The 16,028-nt window shown below is 36.7% G+C and overlaps 1 protein-coding gene across 1 annotated transcript in view; it reads left to right on the top strand.

Annotated features, from left to right (window-relative positions):
* The window catches only part of SPON1 (spondin 1), a 313,993-nt gene that overhangs the window by 117,868 nt on the left and 180,097 nt on the right, over positions 1 to 16,028 (top strand). Inside the window, exon 6 of the mRNA XM_034417147.3 lies at positions 11,625 to 11,773. Within this exon, the coding sequence (XP_034273038.1) occupies positions 11,625 to 11,773 (149 nt within the window). The remainder of the gene's footprint in view (positions 1 to 11,624; positions 11,774 to 16,028) is intronic.

Raw genomic sequence — 16,028 nt, forward strand, 5'->3', positions numbered from 1 at the left:
TGAGTCTTTCGGAACTGGGCTGCAGAAATGGCAGGCAGGCGAATACATGCATCTCCATTTTTGAGAGCAGATGGTGAGCGCTCTCCATTTGTGCAAGCAGTGGGCACACATGCCTGCCACTCATGCAAACTGAGTTGCACCGAGTTGCATGCTTGTCCGCTGCATGTGGGGAACCACACCCTCTCCCCCCCCGCCCGCTGGTTCCCAAAGCTGAAAAGGTTGGGGAACTCTGCTGTAGTGATTGTTGATGTGAAAATATATTTGCTTTATTTCGATTGGCAGACTAAAAATAAAGTTCTTTTGTTATTTGTAAACATTTTTCTGAAGAATATGGGTTCCAAGTTCTGTTTGTTGCTTCTTCAGCTAAAGAATAGTTATGAGTAGTTCTTTTAGCTTAAATGAGATTAAGTCTCGTCTCACCTGGTGGTGAAATGGGCAGCAAATAAATTTAGTAAATAAATAAAAATTAAAAAAAAAAAGTGTCCTTTTCAGTTATTATTTCAATCTGGCCATGGGACTGTCACTAGGAGAATGTATTAAAATATATATTAAATACTATAAAATGACCTATACATCTCGTATTTGTCACCTAATATGACCCAGAAATGTTTGCAGCTCAGGTTCAGTGTGCATGGAAAAGCAGGTTGTTGGCCAGCCAAAGTCAAAAATATGGGCATGGAGAAAAGAAGATAACAGGCACATTTATCGTGGGACATGCAGAGTACAGGAATATTTTATTTATTTATTGGTTTGATTTATTGGTTCGATTTATATGCCGCCCTTTTCTGGAGACTCAGGGTGGCTTACAATGTGTTAAGCAATAGCCTTCACACTTTTGTATATACCTGCTTAGTAGGGCTTTCCCCCTCCCCCAGTGGTATTCTTTTTTATACAAAGTCAGCTTATTGCCCCCACAAACCGGGTCCTCATTTTATCTACCTCGAAAGGATGGAAGGCTGAGACAACCTTGAGCCTGGTGAGATTTGAACTTGCAGTAATTGCAGGCAGCTGGTGTTACTTAACAGTGCTTTAGTCTGCTGTGCCATCTATTCATTCAATAGCTAGAGCTAATATTACACAGTTAAAAGATTGGTGATCTTAAATCCAGGGTGCACTAATTGAGAATTCCTGCACTAGAGTAGTATTTTAGAGCCCATTTTATCTCAGGGGGATATTGTTTTTTTTTTTTTAATCTTACCCAGTTAGGCTGAGCCAGGTTCTAAGAGCCTTGGATTCCAGACAAGTGGTTTATTGAGCTATTCCTATGAAAGTTGGGGAAATGTTTTATTTTGTAAAAGCAAATATATAAACATGTTATGTAAGTGCTTTCTATATTCTGTTCTATTGCTTTCTCTATTACGATACTGTATATTATTGCTATTCAATTGCTGTTATTATGACAATGTTTGTACTGCTACGTTATCACTATTCAATGTACAATACCCTCTTCAATTTTAATTTTTCCCATCTCAAAGGCTTTAGAAATTTCTGTGGAACAGAGTTCTATTCTGGAATAGCTTTCCTTTAGATATTTGTATATTGACATACTAGACATATTGTTTAAATACCATAGCAAAATTTGATGCAGTGGTTAAAGCGTCAATCTAGAAACTGGGAGACTATGAGATTTAGTCCTGCCTTAGGCACAAAGTCAGCTGGGTAACTATGGGCCAATCACTTTCTCTCATCCCTAGGAAGAAGGCCATGTCAATCCACTTCTAAAAACCTTGATAGGAAAACAGCAGGGATTAATTCAGACAGTGGCCGGAACTCAAAAATCGGGCTCCAATCACAAAACAAACCACAGCAAAAGTCCTGGTTACTGTAATTCTTTAAAGACCCAATCCAGGTTCCATCCAACAATTCTATTTTACCTGATTCTGTCCTCACCCATCATTTCAAGTTCTTAAAAAAATGATCACTTTTAAGTCATCTTTCTCTTTTTCAAACAAAAAACACATGTCCACAAGAAAGCACTTGACTGTAGTAATCAGCCATTTACTTCAATAATAACTTTTTATGAATAGATCTTTTAAAACCAATATCTCATTTGACCAATGTATACTATCACTCTTAACAATGTGCTACATATTCATGACAGTGCTGCTGAGACAAACTCTTTGATTGCACTGTAAATTCATTTTTTTTCTAAACAAAACTCTATTATCATCGTTAACAACAAAAGAATGTGGAATAACTTGGGTTTCGCTATTGTTGCTTCATTATTCCAGCAGTTACCATTATGCATTCTCATTTTGTCATTGGTATTCAATTATAGTAACAGTTTTGCCCTTCAGTTAAAATGTATTTTCTTCTTACCTGCTATTTCTTTGTTCATTTTAATATGAGGTGCAGCATTGCTAGCCATAGTCATTGCTAATTATATGCAATCTAGTAAAACCTCACTTTTGAAAAACAGCTCTGCAGGAAAGTGCTACTGTTCCAAAATTACTGATTTCTTACAGAATTAAATCTAATGGAGTTAATGTTGAGGATATAAATCAAAACAGTGCACTGAAATTTTTATTCCCTATTTTTACTAGCATAGGAAAAAAATAATGTTTTCCAGTTTGGTATTGATATGAAAAGTGCCTTCTTATTTTTTTTTTGCCATAGTATTAGTACTATTTCATGGAAATAATTGTGTTAAAAGTCTGTAAAATAAATATATAATATACAAAATAAATTAATACAATATTAAAAATTAAAATGCAATTAATTCTCAATGAAACAATAAAGAATAAATTTACTTCCAAAATCTAAAATCTGGAACAATCAATTCAACCAGAGAAGGTAATATAAGGTAAAAGGGGTAAAAGGTAATATAAGAATCTTAATTTTTAATTATACACATACATGCATATGGACATCATTTTAAAATGTTCAATTTCCACTAGCTTCCATGAACTGACAAAGTATAAGGACATCACTGATGTCCTTAACTCATCAGACCAAAAAAACCAGTCCTTCTATTAAAGGAAGACCTAAAGCTATTTTAGCTCCTTTATAAATTGCATTAATTTAGACTTTAATTGAAGGGTCAAAAGGCAGTTGACTTCACAAAACAAGAACCAGAGACATAAACACCCAAAGACAAAATGTTATTCTAGTAAATGGAACAAACTAGATCAGGTTACTTGGTGAAGTATATAATGAGAATGAAGGAAAATGAGGATAATGAAGAATACTGTATCTATAGGAGGAGCTTGGAACATGATAATGTGATTAGATTGGAAGTCTATAGAGAAATATTGCCAAAAGAGAAATTTGACAGAAGGCGGAAACATCACAAAGTGTCCTTACAGACATCTTTTGGATTGAATAAAGGCAGAAAGTAGTGTATAACTAACAAACTGCTACATTAGTCCAGAAATGAAAACAACCAGCTTTATAGTCTCATGGTTACAGGATGATCAGGAAAACAATAACAGCAGCAGCAGCAACATGTCTTACCCATATTTAAGGTGTGCAACGACATCCAAGCCAAAACACCTGCAAGGCAATCTAACAAAATGTGTTATACTGCTATTTATAATGACCGGTGGTTTAAAAAAATCAATTGATTGATTGAGATTGGGTTACACTCAGTGGTGGGTTCCTCCCGGCTCAGTCCGGTTCGGCTGAGCCGGTAGCAGTGACGATATTTTATTTACTTTTATTTTTTTACTTCGAATTTATATACCGCCCTTCTTCCTGGGAACTCAGGGTAAAAGCCTGATAAAAACACATAATATAAACATTAAGAACAAATTAAAAGGAAATATCTCAATTTGGCCAAAAAATTTAAGAAACATATAAATTTAAAATCATTTAAAAGGCATTGTTAGGCCAGCCCGGCTTGTTGGAAAAGGAAAGTTTTAAGGGAACGGCGGAAGGCACGGAGGTCTTGGATCCTCCTTATCTCTGGGGGCAGCTGATTCCAGAGGGTAGGTGCCCCCACAGAGAAGGCCCTCCCCCTGGGGGTCACCAGCCTGCATTGCTTGGCTGATGGCACCCCGAGGAGGCCCTCTCTGTGGGAGCACATGGGTTGATGGGAGGTCGTCGGTGGCAGCAGGCGGTCTCGAAGATAACTAGATCCTATGCCATGGAGCGCTTTAAAGGTGGTAACCAACACCTTGAAGCGCACCCGGAAGACCACTGGGAGCCAGTGCAGCTCGCGCAGGAGCGGTGTTATGCAGGAGCACCATGCAGCTCCTGTAATTACCCGCGCGGCCGCATTCTGGACCAGTTGGAGCCTCTGGGTGCTCCTCAAGGGGAGCCCCATGTAGAGAGCGTTGCAGTAGTCCAGGCGAGAGGTGACGAGGGCATGAGTGACTGTGCACACGGAATCCCGATCAAGAAAGGGGCACAACTGGCGAATCAGGCGAACCTGACAAAAGGTCCCCCTGGCAACAGCCGTCAGATGTTCCTCCAAAGACAGCTGCATATCCAGGAGGACTCCCAGATTGTGCGCCCTCTCAACGGGGGCCAAAGACTCGCCCCCGATAGTCAGCGATGGAGTCAGCTGACTATATCGGGATGCCGGGAACCACAGCCACTCAGTCTTGGAAGGGTTGAGCTTGAGCTTGTTTCTCCCCATCCAGATCCGTACAGCCTCCAGGCACTGGGCCATCACTTCAAGGGCATCGCTGGGGTGGCCTGGGGTGGAGATGTACAGCTGGGTGTCATCAGCGTACTGGTGGTATATATGACATCACTGAACCGGTTCTCCCCCGCGCCCTCCCACCCCCCCACCCCCCCCACGTTATTCTTACCTTTTATTTGGTCCCACCCCCAATCTATTGCTGCCTCCTGAGTCCCAGCTGATGACTAGAGGGAAAAAAACTGTTTAAACTCTTGCCGCGGGGCTTCAAAGGGCCGTCCTACAGCTGATCAGTGTTAAAAGCAAACAAATGAGTCGGGTCGTAAGTGCAAGGACTGGTCGTAAGTGCGAGGACCTTCCAGAAATGACTCTGGCCAGCTAGCCACGCCCACCTGGTCACATGACCTCCAAGCCACACCCACAAAATAAGCCACGCCCACAGAACCGGTAGTGAAAAAATTTAGAACCCACCCCTGGTTACACTGCATCATCTAAATGGAGGCCTATACCTGTGTGGAATTTATAAATGGAATACTGAATCTGGCAATGTGAAATTAAGGATTCAAAAAAATTATACTGATGATATAGTAAACAATAAAGAAATATAAGGAACCATAATAACAGAAGACAAGAAAAAACCATTCTAATCAAGTAAAAACATATAACCAAGAATAACACTAGTTACCTAGTTTAGGTAATGAAATATCTGCAAGAAAGTGACCAAGCTCAGAGAGCATCAAGGACCCCTGATTTCTCCTCTATTGGTAAACTATCGATTGATAATAGATGTTCGATATACAACTGTTTTGACTGATTAAAGTTAGTTTTAGTTTTATTTCATCCAGTGGGGACTCTTCCAATACCTTTTCTGTATCTGGATTTGCATTGCACATGCTGATTAAGTGATGAAAAACAGATTCTTAGGGGGTAGCACCTGGCTTCAACACGAGCCAGAAAGTTAAGATTTGATGGTAGTGCTAAAGGAAATGTTCAGGGCTTCTGCCAACTTTAGTATCTTTCCAGTTTTAATATCTGACAACAAGAAGACACAAGCTGGGAAAAGGATGTTGGAGAAATTTGATTTTCTGGCTGGGAAATGACATTACAAAGCACCAGACGGTGTGCTGATACATCCCGCAAAGAAAACTGGATAATAAAGTAGTCCAGATGGCATTGTTGGAAAAAATTACAAAATCATAAAGGCAGACAAGATCCAGGACACTGGCCTTTTCTCAATTTGGGTATTCAAGAAGAATTAAATGAAATGGTGCCAAAAGTTGAGGAAATTTCAGATGTTAACATGGTTTGTAATTCCATGTCTGGGATTTTAAAGTTTCTCCAATCAGAGTGTGGCTACAACCTGAATGAGAAAGCCTTGTGTGATTATGATAATCAGAATAATTATTTACCTCAGGTGGAGGTAAATCAACCCAATTGGACATCTAAACAAAATTTTAAGTGAATAATCAATAATATAAATAAAATACAGACGGAAAAGTCAATTTTATCCAAAGAGCCTAACTTGTACTACGTAATAATAAGCAGTAGACAAAGCAATTGCCATGGTATCTTCACAATTTAGCCCAGTTTCAATTATTGTTTACAACACAATAGAATAGTCAATTAAACATTAGACAGGAAATTAGCTTCCCTGCTTAGTGAGTGTGGATGTCGTAGAATCCAGCTATAAGGAAAATTATTTACAATGTTTCTAGTGCAGGGGAATCTGACTTTCATGCTAAATAGACTATTACTAGCAAGGAACTCTTTTTGTCAAGCTTAGTCAAGATGTCTCCAAAATATGGAGGTCATAATAACAATCAACTGTTCAGATCCCAGTGAATACATAAGGTTCTTAAATCTCTCCAACAATTCTGAACGCACACACACCAGTCCATTTTTCCCATCTCCCTATTTCTCCCTCTGCCTGGTTTGCTTCTACTAATAATAATAGTATTGGCAGTGATCTTAAGAAAACCAGAGTTTCTTAAATCAGTGTTTTCCCCCCAAAAAAGTTTCAGTTTCCTCCATATCCAGTAATACTGATAGACCATAAAATATACTGATAAATAATAAACTATAGACTGGAAATATCCATCCTGCCTTTAACAATCACCCTCTCCCATTCTCTGTCACTTCTTCCAACTATAGCTTACCTCTCATCACCACCAAAACACAAGAGGCACTATAAGTGGAAGAAAATAAGTTGGCCTTCAAATTTCTTACTCCTAGGCAAGCACCATGCTATAGAAGCCCTATATTACTGCAAATCAATATCCAGAATTGAGCATCTGAGTACTATAATAAGCATAAAAATAGATTTTGGCCTTGAATAAGTTGAAAATATTTCAAGTATAGTTGGTTGGCCAGTTGGTTAAGGCACCAGACACAAAGATAGCTGGGTAAATTTGGGTAACTTTGAGATACTCTCTTCCTCTCAGCTCTAGGAAGGAGGTAATACCAAACAACTTCCAAAATCTTGTCAAAAAAATTGCAGGGGCTTGTCCAGGCAGTTGCCAGGAGTCAACACTGACTTGAAGACACAAAATAAATATAAAATATTTCAAATATAGACCCTAAGGTCTCAGCTGTTCATGAAATTCAAATGATGCTGGAAGTGTATGTGTTTGTGTGTAGAGTAATGTTTTGTTGAAATTCTGGCCATAATGTCTAGTGTCTTTCACTGTCTTGTTCCAAGTGGCCTTGTAAGAAGATACTTTAATAACTAATAACATAGTTCAGAGAACTATGTCTGGAGTTGTTGCTACTACTCTTTGGTCTATTCACTGTTGCTAAATTTTAGAGAGGCTCCCTCTTCCACAGATACTGCTTCAGCTTTTGAACTGATATCACGTATAGTATGTTTGAAAAATCCAGATTGTTTATCAGTAGCATGGTGATTGGACATGGGAGATTTTACAACATGTTGGAAAAACAAGATATTGGTTTAATAAACTCTTGGTGGCTGGTTATTCATTATGATTAACTGAATTATTTATTTTTATGTCCTTTTGGTTTTATTAGTTTATTCTTTGCAAAAAGGGAAGTTGTGATGATATATGGATGACTGTTTCTTTAAGAACCTGAAACATTGAGAGAGGACAGAATAAATTTAAATATAATTTATTTATATCTCAAATATAGAGACCCCACACAGAGAACAACAGTTGTTGGCAGGGAGTAGATCTTAAAAGTTGAATTGCTATAAATAGTAACTTTGTGAATAATATTGTATTTAAATTATTAAATTAAAGTATTGAATTTAAATTATGATGTTGATTCTTATGAAGAAATACCAGTAGTTATCATTATATAATTCTCAAGTCTTAAACAATCATAACAGAACAAACAGTAACACTAAGTTATAATATCTCATTCTATCATGACAGCCATTTCTGAGAATGCACACAGGTATCTCAAAATTCTAAATGTGCCCAATAGCCAAAAAGCTTTTTTCCCTGTATTAAAAACAATAAATCGTAGAGCCTTATCTTCTGTGTTACTTTGTTTTTGAAGGAGGCAAATGGACACAATCATGTCATTCCTTGCTAAACCATTATATGACTTTGTGGTATTCCCACAGGCCAATTGCTGAATTAAATGGGACTGACTTTGAAATGGGACTGTATTGATCAATTGTTTGAAAAATAGTAGAAATATTAGCTTTTTGAGGCATAAAAACAAGGAATAAAATGTTCGATACTTTTATACAAATATGGGAGAATTATTTTCTGGAATCTTTCCCACTTGAAAATGAAATGATGTACAACTATATCACAAGATGAAAGAAATATCCTTTCAAAAGCCCTTTGTACATTTGAGAATTACAGAAGTGATAAATGATCATGTAGAGGTTATAATAATTTTAATGCAATTGTCAGGCTGTATGAAATGATTAAATATTGTTAAACTTTACAATAGTGATATAAAACATGCCAGAAAATACAACCATTCTTTTTTTTTTTTTGCCTGCATTCCTATGCAGGTTCACTACATAAATATGAACATTTTTGAATCCTGGCACTGCCATAACAAGAATTATTCTCTTTGCTTTACTGTCATCCAGACATGGGAATTTTGCCAAAAAAATTGACACTAATGGAGATAGCATTAACTCCCACAGAATAACAAACTGCAAATTGTAACTATAAATTCCTGGGAGGCCAGAAAGTTTTCTTCCTATCAAGATACTTTAGGTTTAAAAATGAAATATACCTGTCAAAATGGCTGTTTCTTGTGTAGAGGATATGAAAAGATTGAGTGAAGCAAAACCATATTCACTTTGGACTGTGGAGTATTGTGGAATGTTCATCATCCAAGTCCTCCTGAAACATCCTAATAGGTTTTCACTTGGCTGGCTTCTATGAATCTATTTCATGTTGTTATTTATCAAATGATATTTCATTTGACGTGTTAATTTCAGGAGACATTTCAAATGCAGCATTTTGTAGAACAATTTTCCTTCGTACTGAGAATATAATTTGACCAAAAAGGCTGACTTTATTAGATTTCTATGAAAATGACTGTAAATTTGAATCTCACCAGGCTCAAGGTTGACTCAGCCTTCCATCCCTTCTAAGGTAGGTAAAATGAGGACCCAGTTTGTGGGGGCAATAAGCTGACTTTGTATAAATATACAAAAAATATGAAGGTTATTGCTTAACACATTGTAAGCCGCCCTGAGTCTCCGGAGAAGGGCGGCATATAAATCAAATTTAAAAAAAAAATCAAAAAGAGAATTTAAAGAACATTTTGCTTATTTTTTCCCCCTTTGGTAGTGTTAACATAACTAGCTTATAAATAACGATATAAGCACTGACATTGCTGATGTCTTTCTCTACATTACTTACAGACTTTTTATTTCCTAGCTCCTTGTTGAAAGTGTATTTTAATACAGATAAAACTTTTTAAATTCTGGTCTTGACAGAATCTGAAATATATTTATAAAACATACACATTTCTCTCAAGCTTCTGACAAAATACTGTAAATACAGTTGAAACATTTATTACAAGTTGTACATGGCAATTTGAGATATACTCCAATCTGTACTTTGAAAATCTTTCTGAGCCTTTGAGTAGATTGCACAGACATTTCATCATAAAACAGCATTTTGCTTGCTTGAGGCTCTAACATTTCACATACTGATTTGGGAATGCATTCCATTGAAATAACTAGGAAGCACTTGCAAGAAAGACAATGTCTGAATCCTAAGCAAGTTTAATACAAATTAGTTTGCAGTGATCTCAGTGAAACTGATTTTCACATTGACAAATAGACTGCACACTTATAAACACATATTTATAGACTGCATGCATGAATATACACAATATTAATTTATTCCCTCTCCCATAGTATTTTAGAGGAACTGATGGTTTGCAATTTGCAAACCACCAGTTCCTTGGAATTCCAGTTTCTTGTATTCCAGTTCCCTATAATACAATAGCTTTAGCAAGCCACTGAAATATGCTAATATATAATATTTCCCAGATTTCATCTGGGAACAAATACTAAAATGCAAAAAACCTTTTCACATAATGCATTCAACTCATGATTTGTCAAGTTCAAACCCCTGTTCTTAACCAATAAAGATAGACATAATAAAGTTCTGCAGAATTTTACCCTCTATACAGTATAGATACAGAATCTATACAGCTTTCATAGATAACAAGAACTATGATAAGAGGCTAGGACAATTGCATTCTAAATTATTTGCAAGGGGGTATCTCGAAAAGTATCACTAAAATACTTCTATAGATAAAATAGACATAAAACCATAGGCGGCAATTAGAGTCTCTGCAGCAGTCTTGATACTTCCACTTATATTCTTTATCTTTAGACACATTTGTCTGCCAGTAGCCTGTCTCTTGTTATAGCTTTATCCATAATTTTTCCTAATGATATTTAGAAATGGATCATTAAATTTCTGATCTTTCTGAGCATGTTATCTCATTTTTTTTTTGTTGCTTCCTAAATGGAAGTAAAGTGATAATCTGAATTGAAGGTGCTCAAAGCAAGGACCCAGCTAACTGCATAGGACTACCCTATTCGGATCAGGATTATTCTGATTGGACATATTTTGCTTTTTTTCACATTAGTTTATGAAATTAATTTGCATCCGTAATTCAAAATCCTATAATTTCTTGTTTCCTTAATTCAAGAAAGATCTTGAAAAAAATTTGAAGTCCAAGAAATAGCATGCCATCCTATTCAAGGACATTGGTCATTAACTGAAACTACAGTTTTCCAACCTTAAAATATAGTCTGATACAGTCTCAGAGGGTAAACCTGATGTGGCTTCTTCACTCTGAAGAAGCAAAGTTGTGAAGATTTGGATATGATTGAAGATTCTTCAAGGATCAGAGTCAGTAACAGTCAGAAATTATGTTCCTTATAGCCTCATTTGCATGACATTTGTTGGTGCAGTAAGTCTTCTAGTTAAAAGAAAGTGTCATTGAACAGTGTATTATGCTGTCCAAGGTGCTGACTGTTCCTTTATCTTTTCCAGTACCAGGAATTGTATGTTACTTCAGACTATATACACTGACTTCCTTAGGATTCATAGCTAAGCCAGTGAAATGAAGAATGCCTTACACATAAGAAACTTTCTTACACATAGCTAAACCAGTAAAATGAAGAATGTCTTACACATAAGAAAGTTGCTATTGTGACTAGTATTGCTTATCCTTCTAAATTCACTTTTTCACATTTGATTTTTTAAAAATGTAACCTGCTTGTAACAATGAGAACAATGTTTAAATTATTAAATCATAAAATGCTTTTATATTTAAAAATACCTGCTTCTTTTCTTTGGTAGTTTCAAAGGGTAGCATTTTGGAAGCTTTATACTATATGCAATTGTCAATGTTAAAAATACAGATAGAAATTTAACAACAATTTCTTAAAAACCTTAAGTTTAAACAATGTCAATAAAAACTATGAACCATTTTCCAGGAAGTGTCTTCAGAAAGGAATCCTGCAAATGTAGGATATATACTGCACACTTTTTGATAGACACTTAAAAGATTCTTTCTCTTTTTAAAGGACGAGCCAACCACTGGTCTGCAATTATTGGTGGATCTCATTCCAAAAACTATGTTCTTTGGGAATATGGAGGATACGCAAGTGAAGGGGTGAAGCAAGTTGCAGAGCTGGGATCCCCAGTTAAAATGGAAGAAGAAATTAGGCAACAGGTAATATATCATATAATCTATTAAAACAAGAAAAAGGATTGTGACTCATTAAAAAACAGATTGGCAGCAAGATCAAAGTAATTAAAGGAGAAAAATTGAGATATTTTGTTATGAAGATTGTCAGTATCTATTATAGGAAATTTTAACTAAGTTAAGTACAGTTTTCTAAGTTAATTACAGGATTTTAACATGTAACATGTAATTAAATATTCTCTTTAGACCACATTCCAATTTATTCTGTTCATAATGCAATATTGAACCATAGAATTTATCTGTATGTTTAAGTTAGGAGTTTCTATATAACATCTTTAGCATTGCTTTTTTTTCCCCTGACATCAGTGTTTGAATTAACTTAAGCATTTACAAAATACACAGAGAAAAATCATCACAAGTGGGTGACCATACCATCTCATATTGAAGGGAGATTCTGTAGGGAAACAAAAAAAATGTGATGGCAGATGGTGTGCAAGGCGTGGGAGAAGTTTGCAATCAATAGTGTAATCTTAAATTCTCATATTATTTTCTAGTATGGTATCACATCTGAAGTGAATTAATAGCAACAATTGTTATAGGCTGAACTGGTTGAAGCATCAGATTTTATCTAAATGACAAGATCTTTTCTACATTTTATCTATGATTTCAGTTCCATTTAGCTTCAAAAAAGATCTCAAACTGCTTTCTGTTGAGCAATTAATTCTGCCTTTAAGATATAGAGCATACTTTTATGAAAAAAAGTCTTATCTAGGGAAAAAAAATCATACAGTGTTTATTTGCCAAACTTTATTATCGCTAATAATTTCCATTGAACCAGTAAGAAATGTGGTTGATTCAGTTGTTTGCATGATGAAATTTACATCAGATTTGACTTTAGCCAGTTTTTCCTCAAGCTCCAAATATTAATATTACAGCATTCTTAACACTAATATGGTTGGAAGTGGCATATATACTCTTTGTATATATTTATTTTGTTTCCTATTTGAAGGATACAGCAATAGTAATTAAACATTTATATTTAAACTGCAGGCCCTATTTGAACTTCATATTTTGAGAATGCATATGCTGGGAAAAATATCCTAGAGCATGCATACATTTTCTCTTCTATCTTTTAGGTTCTCTTCTATCATTTTTGAAAATATTTTCCTAAAAAGCAATGTTGGGAAAGAGGTCACATCAATTGATTTTTATCCTGCAGGCTAAGGAGCCACAAAAAGATTAAAGTCTATTAAAGGCCATAAGTAAAAGAAGATGTACATTTTTTTAAATATCTGTAAATAAGTTTATAAATAATAATGGCTTTATTCTGAATGTGATGTTCTGACAACAGCAAAGGAAGATACCAGGAAAATAATTTGTTGGATTGTAATAAAAATAAAGATAAAGGATGGGTGATCAGAAAATGGCAGAGTAGCAAAATCTGTACAGCAGTTGAAGGCAATCTTCACCTAAAGGCTAAATTCTAATATTTGAGATGCACTTGTGGCTTTTTGTGCATGTGTGTGTCTTTAAAGAGCGTTGGTCTGTGTTTCAGGGAGCAGAAGATTGGAGTATTCCCTCAGGCTATACAAAGGTTTTATTGCTAAATGCATCCTGAACTAAAACTTTCTGGAGTGAATTTAAATAGGCATTCATTTTATGTATCAAATGTGAAATGAATGAATAATTGAATTTTCTTGGTCTTCTCCAAGACAGCTCAGCTAAGCAGGAAAAACGTCAGTGCTGGATGGTACATTTCTATTAAAGTGAGATACAGTGCTTCTAGTGTGATTTTTTTTGTTTTCATTGTCCTCGGGTACATAACATGTATGCTGCTTAACCAGAAAATAAAGAGGATGTGCAGCTGTATGTCACTTCCCGCCTGGACTACTGCAATGCTCTCTACATGGGGCTCCCCTCGGGGTGCACCCGGAGGCTGCAGTTGGTCCAGAATGCGGCCGCGCGGGGGATTATGGGAGCGACAGGGCGTTCACATATAACACCTCTCCTGCGCGAGCTGCACTGGCTTCCTGTGGTCTTCCGGGTGCGCTTCAAGGTGTTGGTGACCACCTTTAAAGCCTCCATGGCTTAGGGCCGCGGTATTTGCGAGACCACCTTCTGCTGCCAATAGCCTCCCACCGACCGGTTCACTCGCACAGAGAGGGCCTCCTCAGGGTGTCGTCAGCCAGGCAGTGCCGGCTGGTGACCCCCAGGGGGAGAGCCTTCTCTGTGGCAGCACCTGCCCCCTGGAATGACCTGCCCCCTGAGATACGCATGATATCAGACCTCCGGACTTTTCGTCGGGCCCTGAAGACACATTTGTTCCATCTAGCTGGGCTGGCTTGATCCCATCCTCTCAGTTTTTTAATTGAATTTCGGTTTTAATTGGGTTGCTTTAAATTCGGGCCAAAATTATTTAATTGTTTTTTAAAATGTTTTTAACTTTTATATGCTATGTTTTATCCTGGCTGTACACCGCCCTGAGTCCCACAGGAGAAGGGCGGTATAGAAATAATAATAAAAATAAAGTATGTAGAATAGCATCTCAGGATTTTCATTCTCTCATTCTCCTTCCATTTGCCCAATGTTGAGTACTGTATAGTACCAGACTTGGAGGTCTCCTGTGGTTGCTTCATTCTTCTGGTTATCATTTGGCAGAGCAAGAAAGCACGGAGAAGGATCATATTTCATTAATTATTAGGTGCTAGATATTTCAAAGACATCTCTGCAGCAATCACTACTAATTATGGAGGCTGTCACAAGGATCCAGGGCATCCTGCCTTTGGATACAAATGGTAAAAATTCCTGGTTCCAGGACTCTGATTTATAAATTACTTTATGTGGGTATGATTGTAGTGGTTTACCTGCCTTGGCTTTGGGGTCTCATTCTGAATCTATAGTACTCAATTTTACATAACTTCAGAGACCATGATTTTTATTTGGTTTCTCTGTCCTGCTGAAAGCACTGCCATTTCCATTAGATGACTCTGTTTCTCTTTTTCTCTCTCTCTTTTTATGATTATCCCCTTGTATCTTTTTTTCTCCTGGTAGTGATAATGGCCTTTTGGCTTTGTGGTTTTACTTTACTTTGTGGTCTATTTCCTTAGTACCTTGGAGGGCATTTCATTTTAATTTAGGAACTGCAAAACTGGTGGTGGGAGGGGTTTGTGATTTGTATATTTGTTTATTCAATTTGTAAGGCTGCCCAGCTCAATAAGTAGCTTTGGGAAGACAACAAAATTAAAATAAAATCAAAACAACATAGATAACATAAAAATTAAAATACATAGCCAAAAATATTTAATGTCCCATCATCACTGATACAACTATGAAATGGGTGTCTGTACACAATTGTGAACCTGGGTCTTTAGGACTTTATCATCATCATATCATAAGTTTATTTGTCAAGCATATATAAGATAACAGATAAAAGTATAAACATAATTTGAATACATGAAAAGAGTAAGTAAAAAGGAATATTAGGACAGGGACGGTAGGCATGCTGGTGCACTTATGCACGCCCCTTACAGACTTCTTAGGAATAGGGTGAGGTCAATAGTAGACAGTTTAAGGTTAAAGTTTTGGTGGTTTGGGGAAGAAACTACGGAGTCAGGTAGTGCATTCCAGGCATTGACCAGTCTGTTACTGAAGTCATATTTTCTGCAGTTGAGTTTGGAGCAGTTTACCTTGAGTTTGTATCTATTATTTGCTTGTGTATTGTTGTGATTGAAGCTGGCCTTTATGAAAGGCCAACAAGGTCAAACCCATTCTGGGAAGTCTTTGAGGATTGTCCATATGACGGGCACCACAGCAGAAACTGGCATTCCTTGGCTGATGGGACCTGAAGCATGTCCACCTTGCTTGACCGAATTGGATGAGTAGAAATAAATGGGGAAAGATGGTCCCTCAAATTGGTTGCCTACAGCTTGACTATATAGCTACACAGTCTTTCCTGATCAATTGTCATGTGTTTTTGTAATGGAGTGTGTGGATGATCTTGGAGGACAAAGGAAAAAGATTCTGTGTAGGAACAATGAGGCTGCAGGAGAACCCTACAGTTGCTTAATGGTAAGAAAAAGAAAATTAGGAAGAACTCATCCTAATTGATCAGATGGTTAAAAATGGCGGCAAGAAGTTCGTGCTTTCAGACTTGCAAGGTTCTGTTGATACAGCCTTACAATAAAGTAGATTTAGCTCATCTAATCATATTTCCTGTCTGGTTTATCCAAGAGAGCAGTTTTTGTAGCAAAAATGCATACCGAAAATATATTCTGGTGAACTG

Source organism: Pantherophis guttatus, chromosome 1 (assembly GCF_059756535.1).
Source record: "Pantherophis guttatus breed Tessera chromosome 1, ASM5975653v1, whole genome shotgun sequence".
Taxonomy (NCBI): Eukaryota; Metazoa; Chordata; class Lepidosauria; order Squamata; family Colubridae; genus Pantherophis; species Pantherophis guttatus.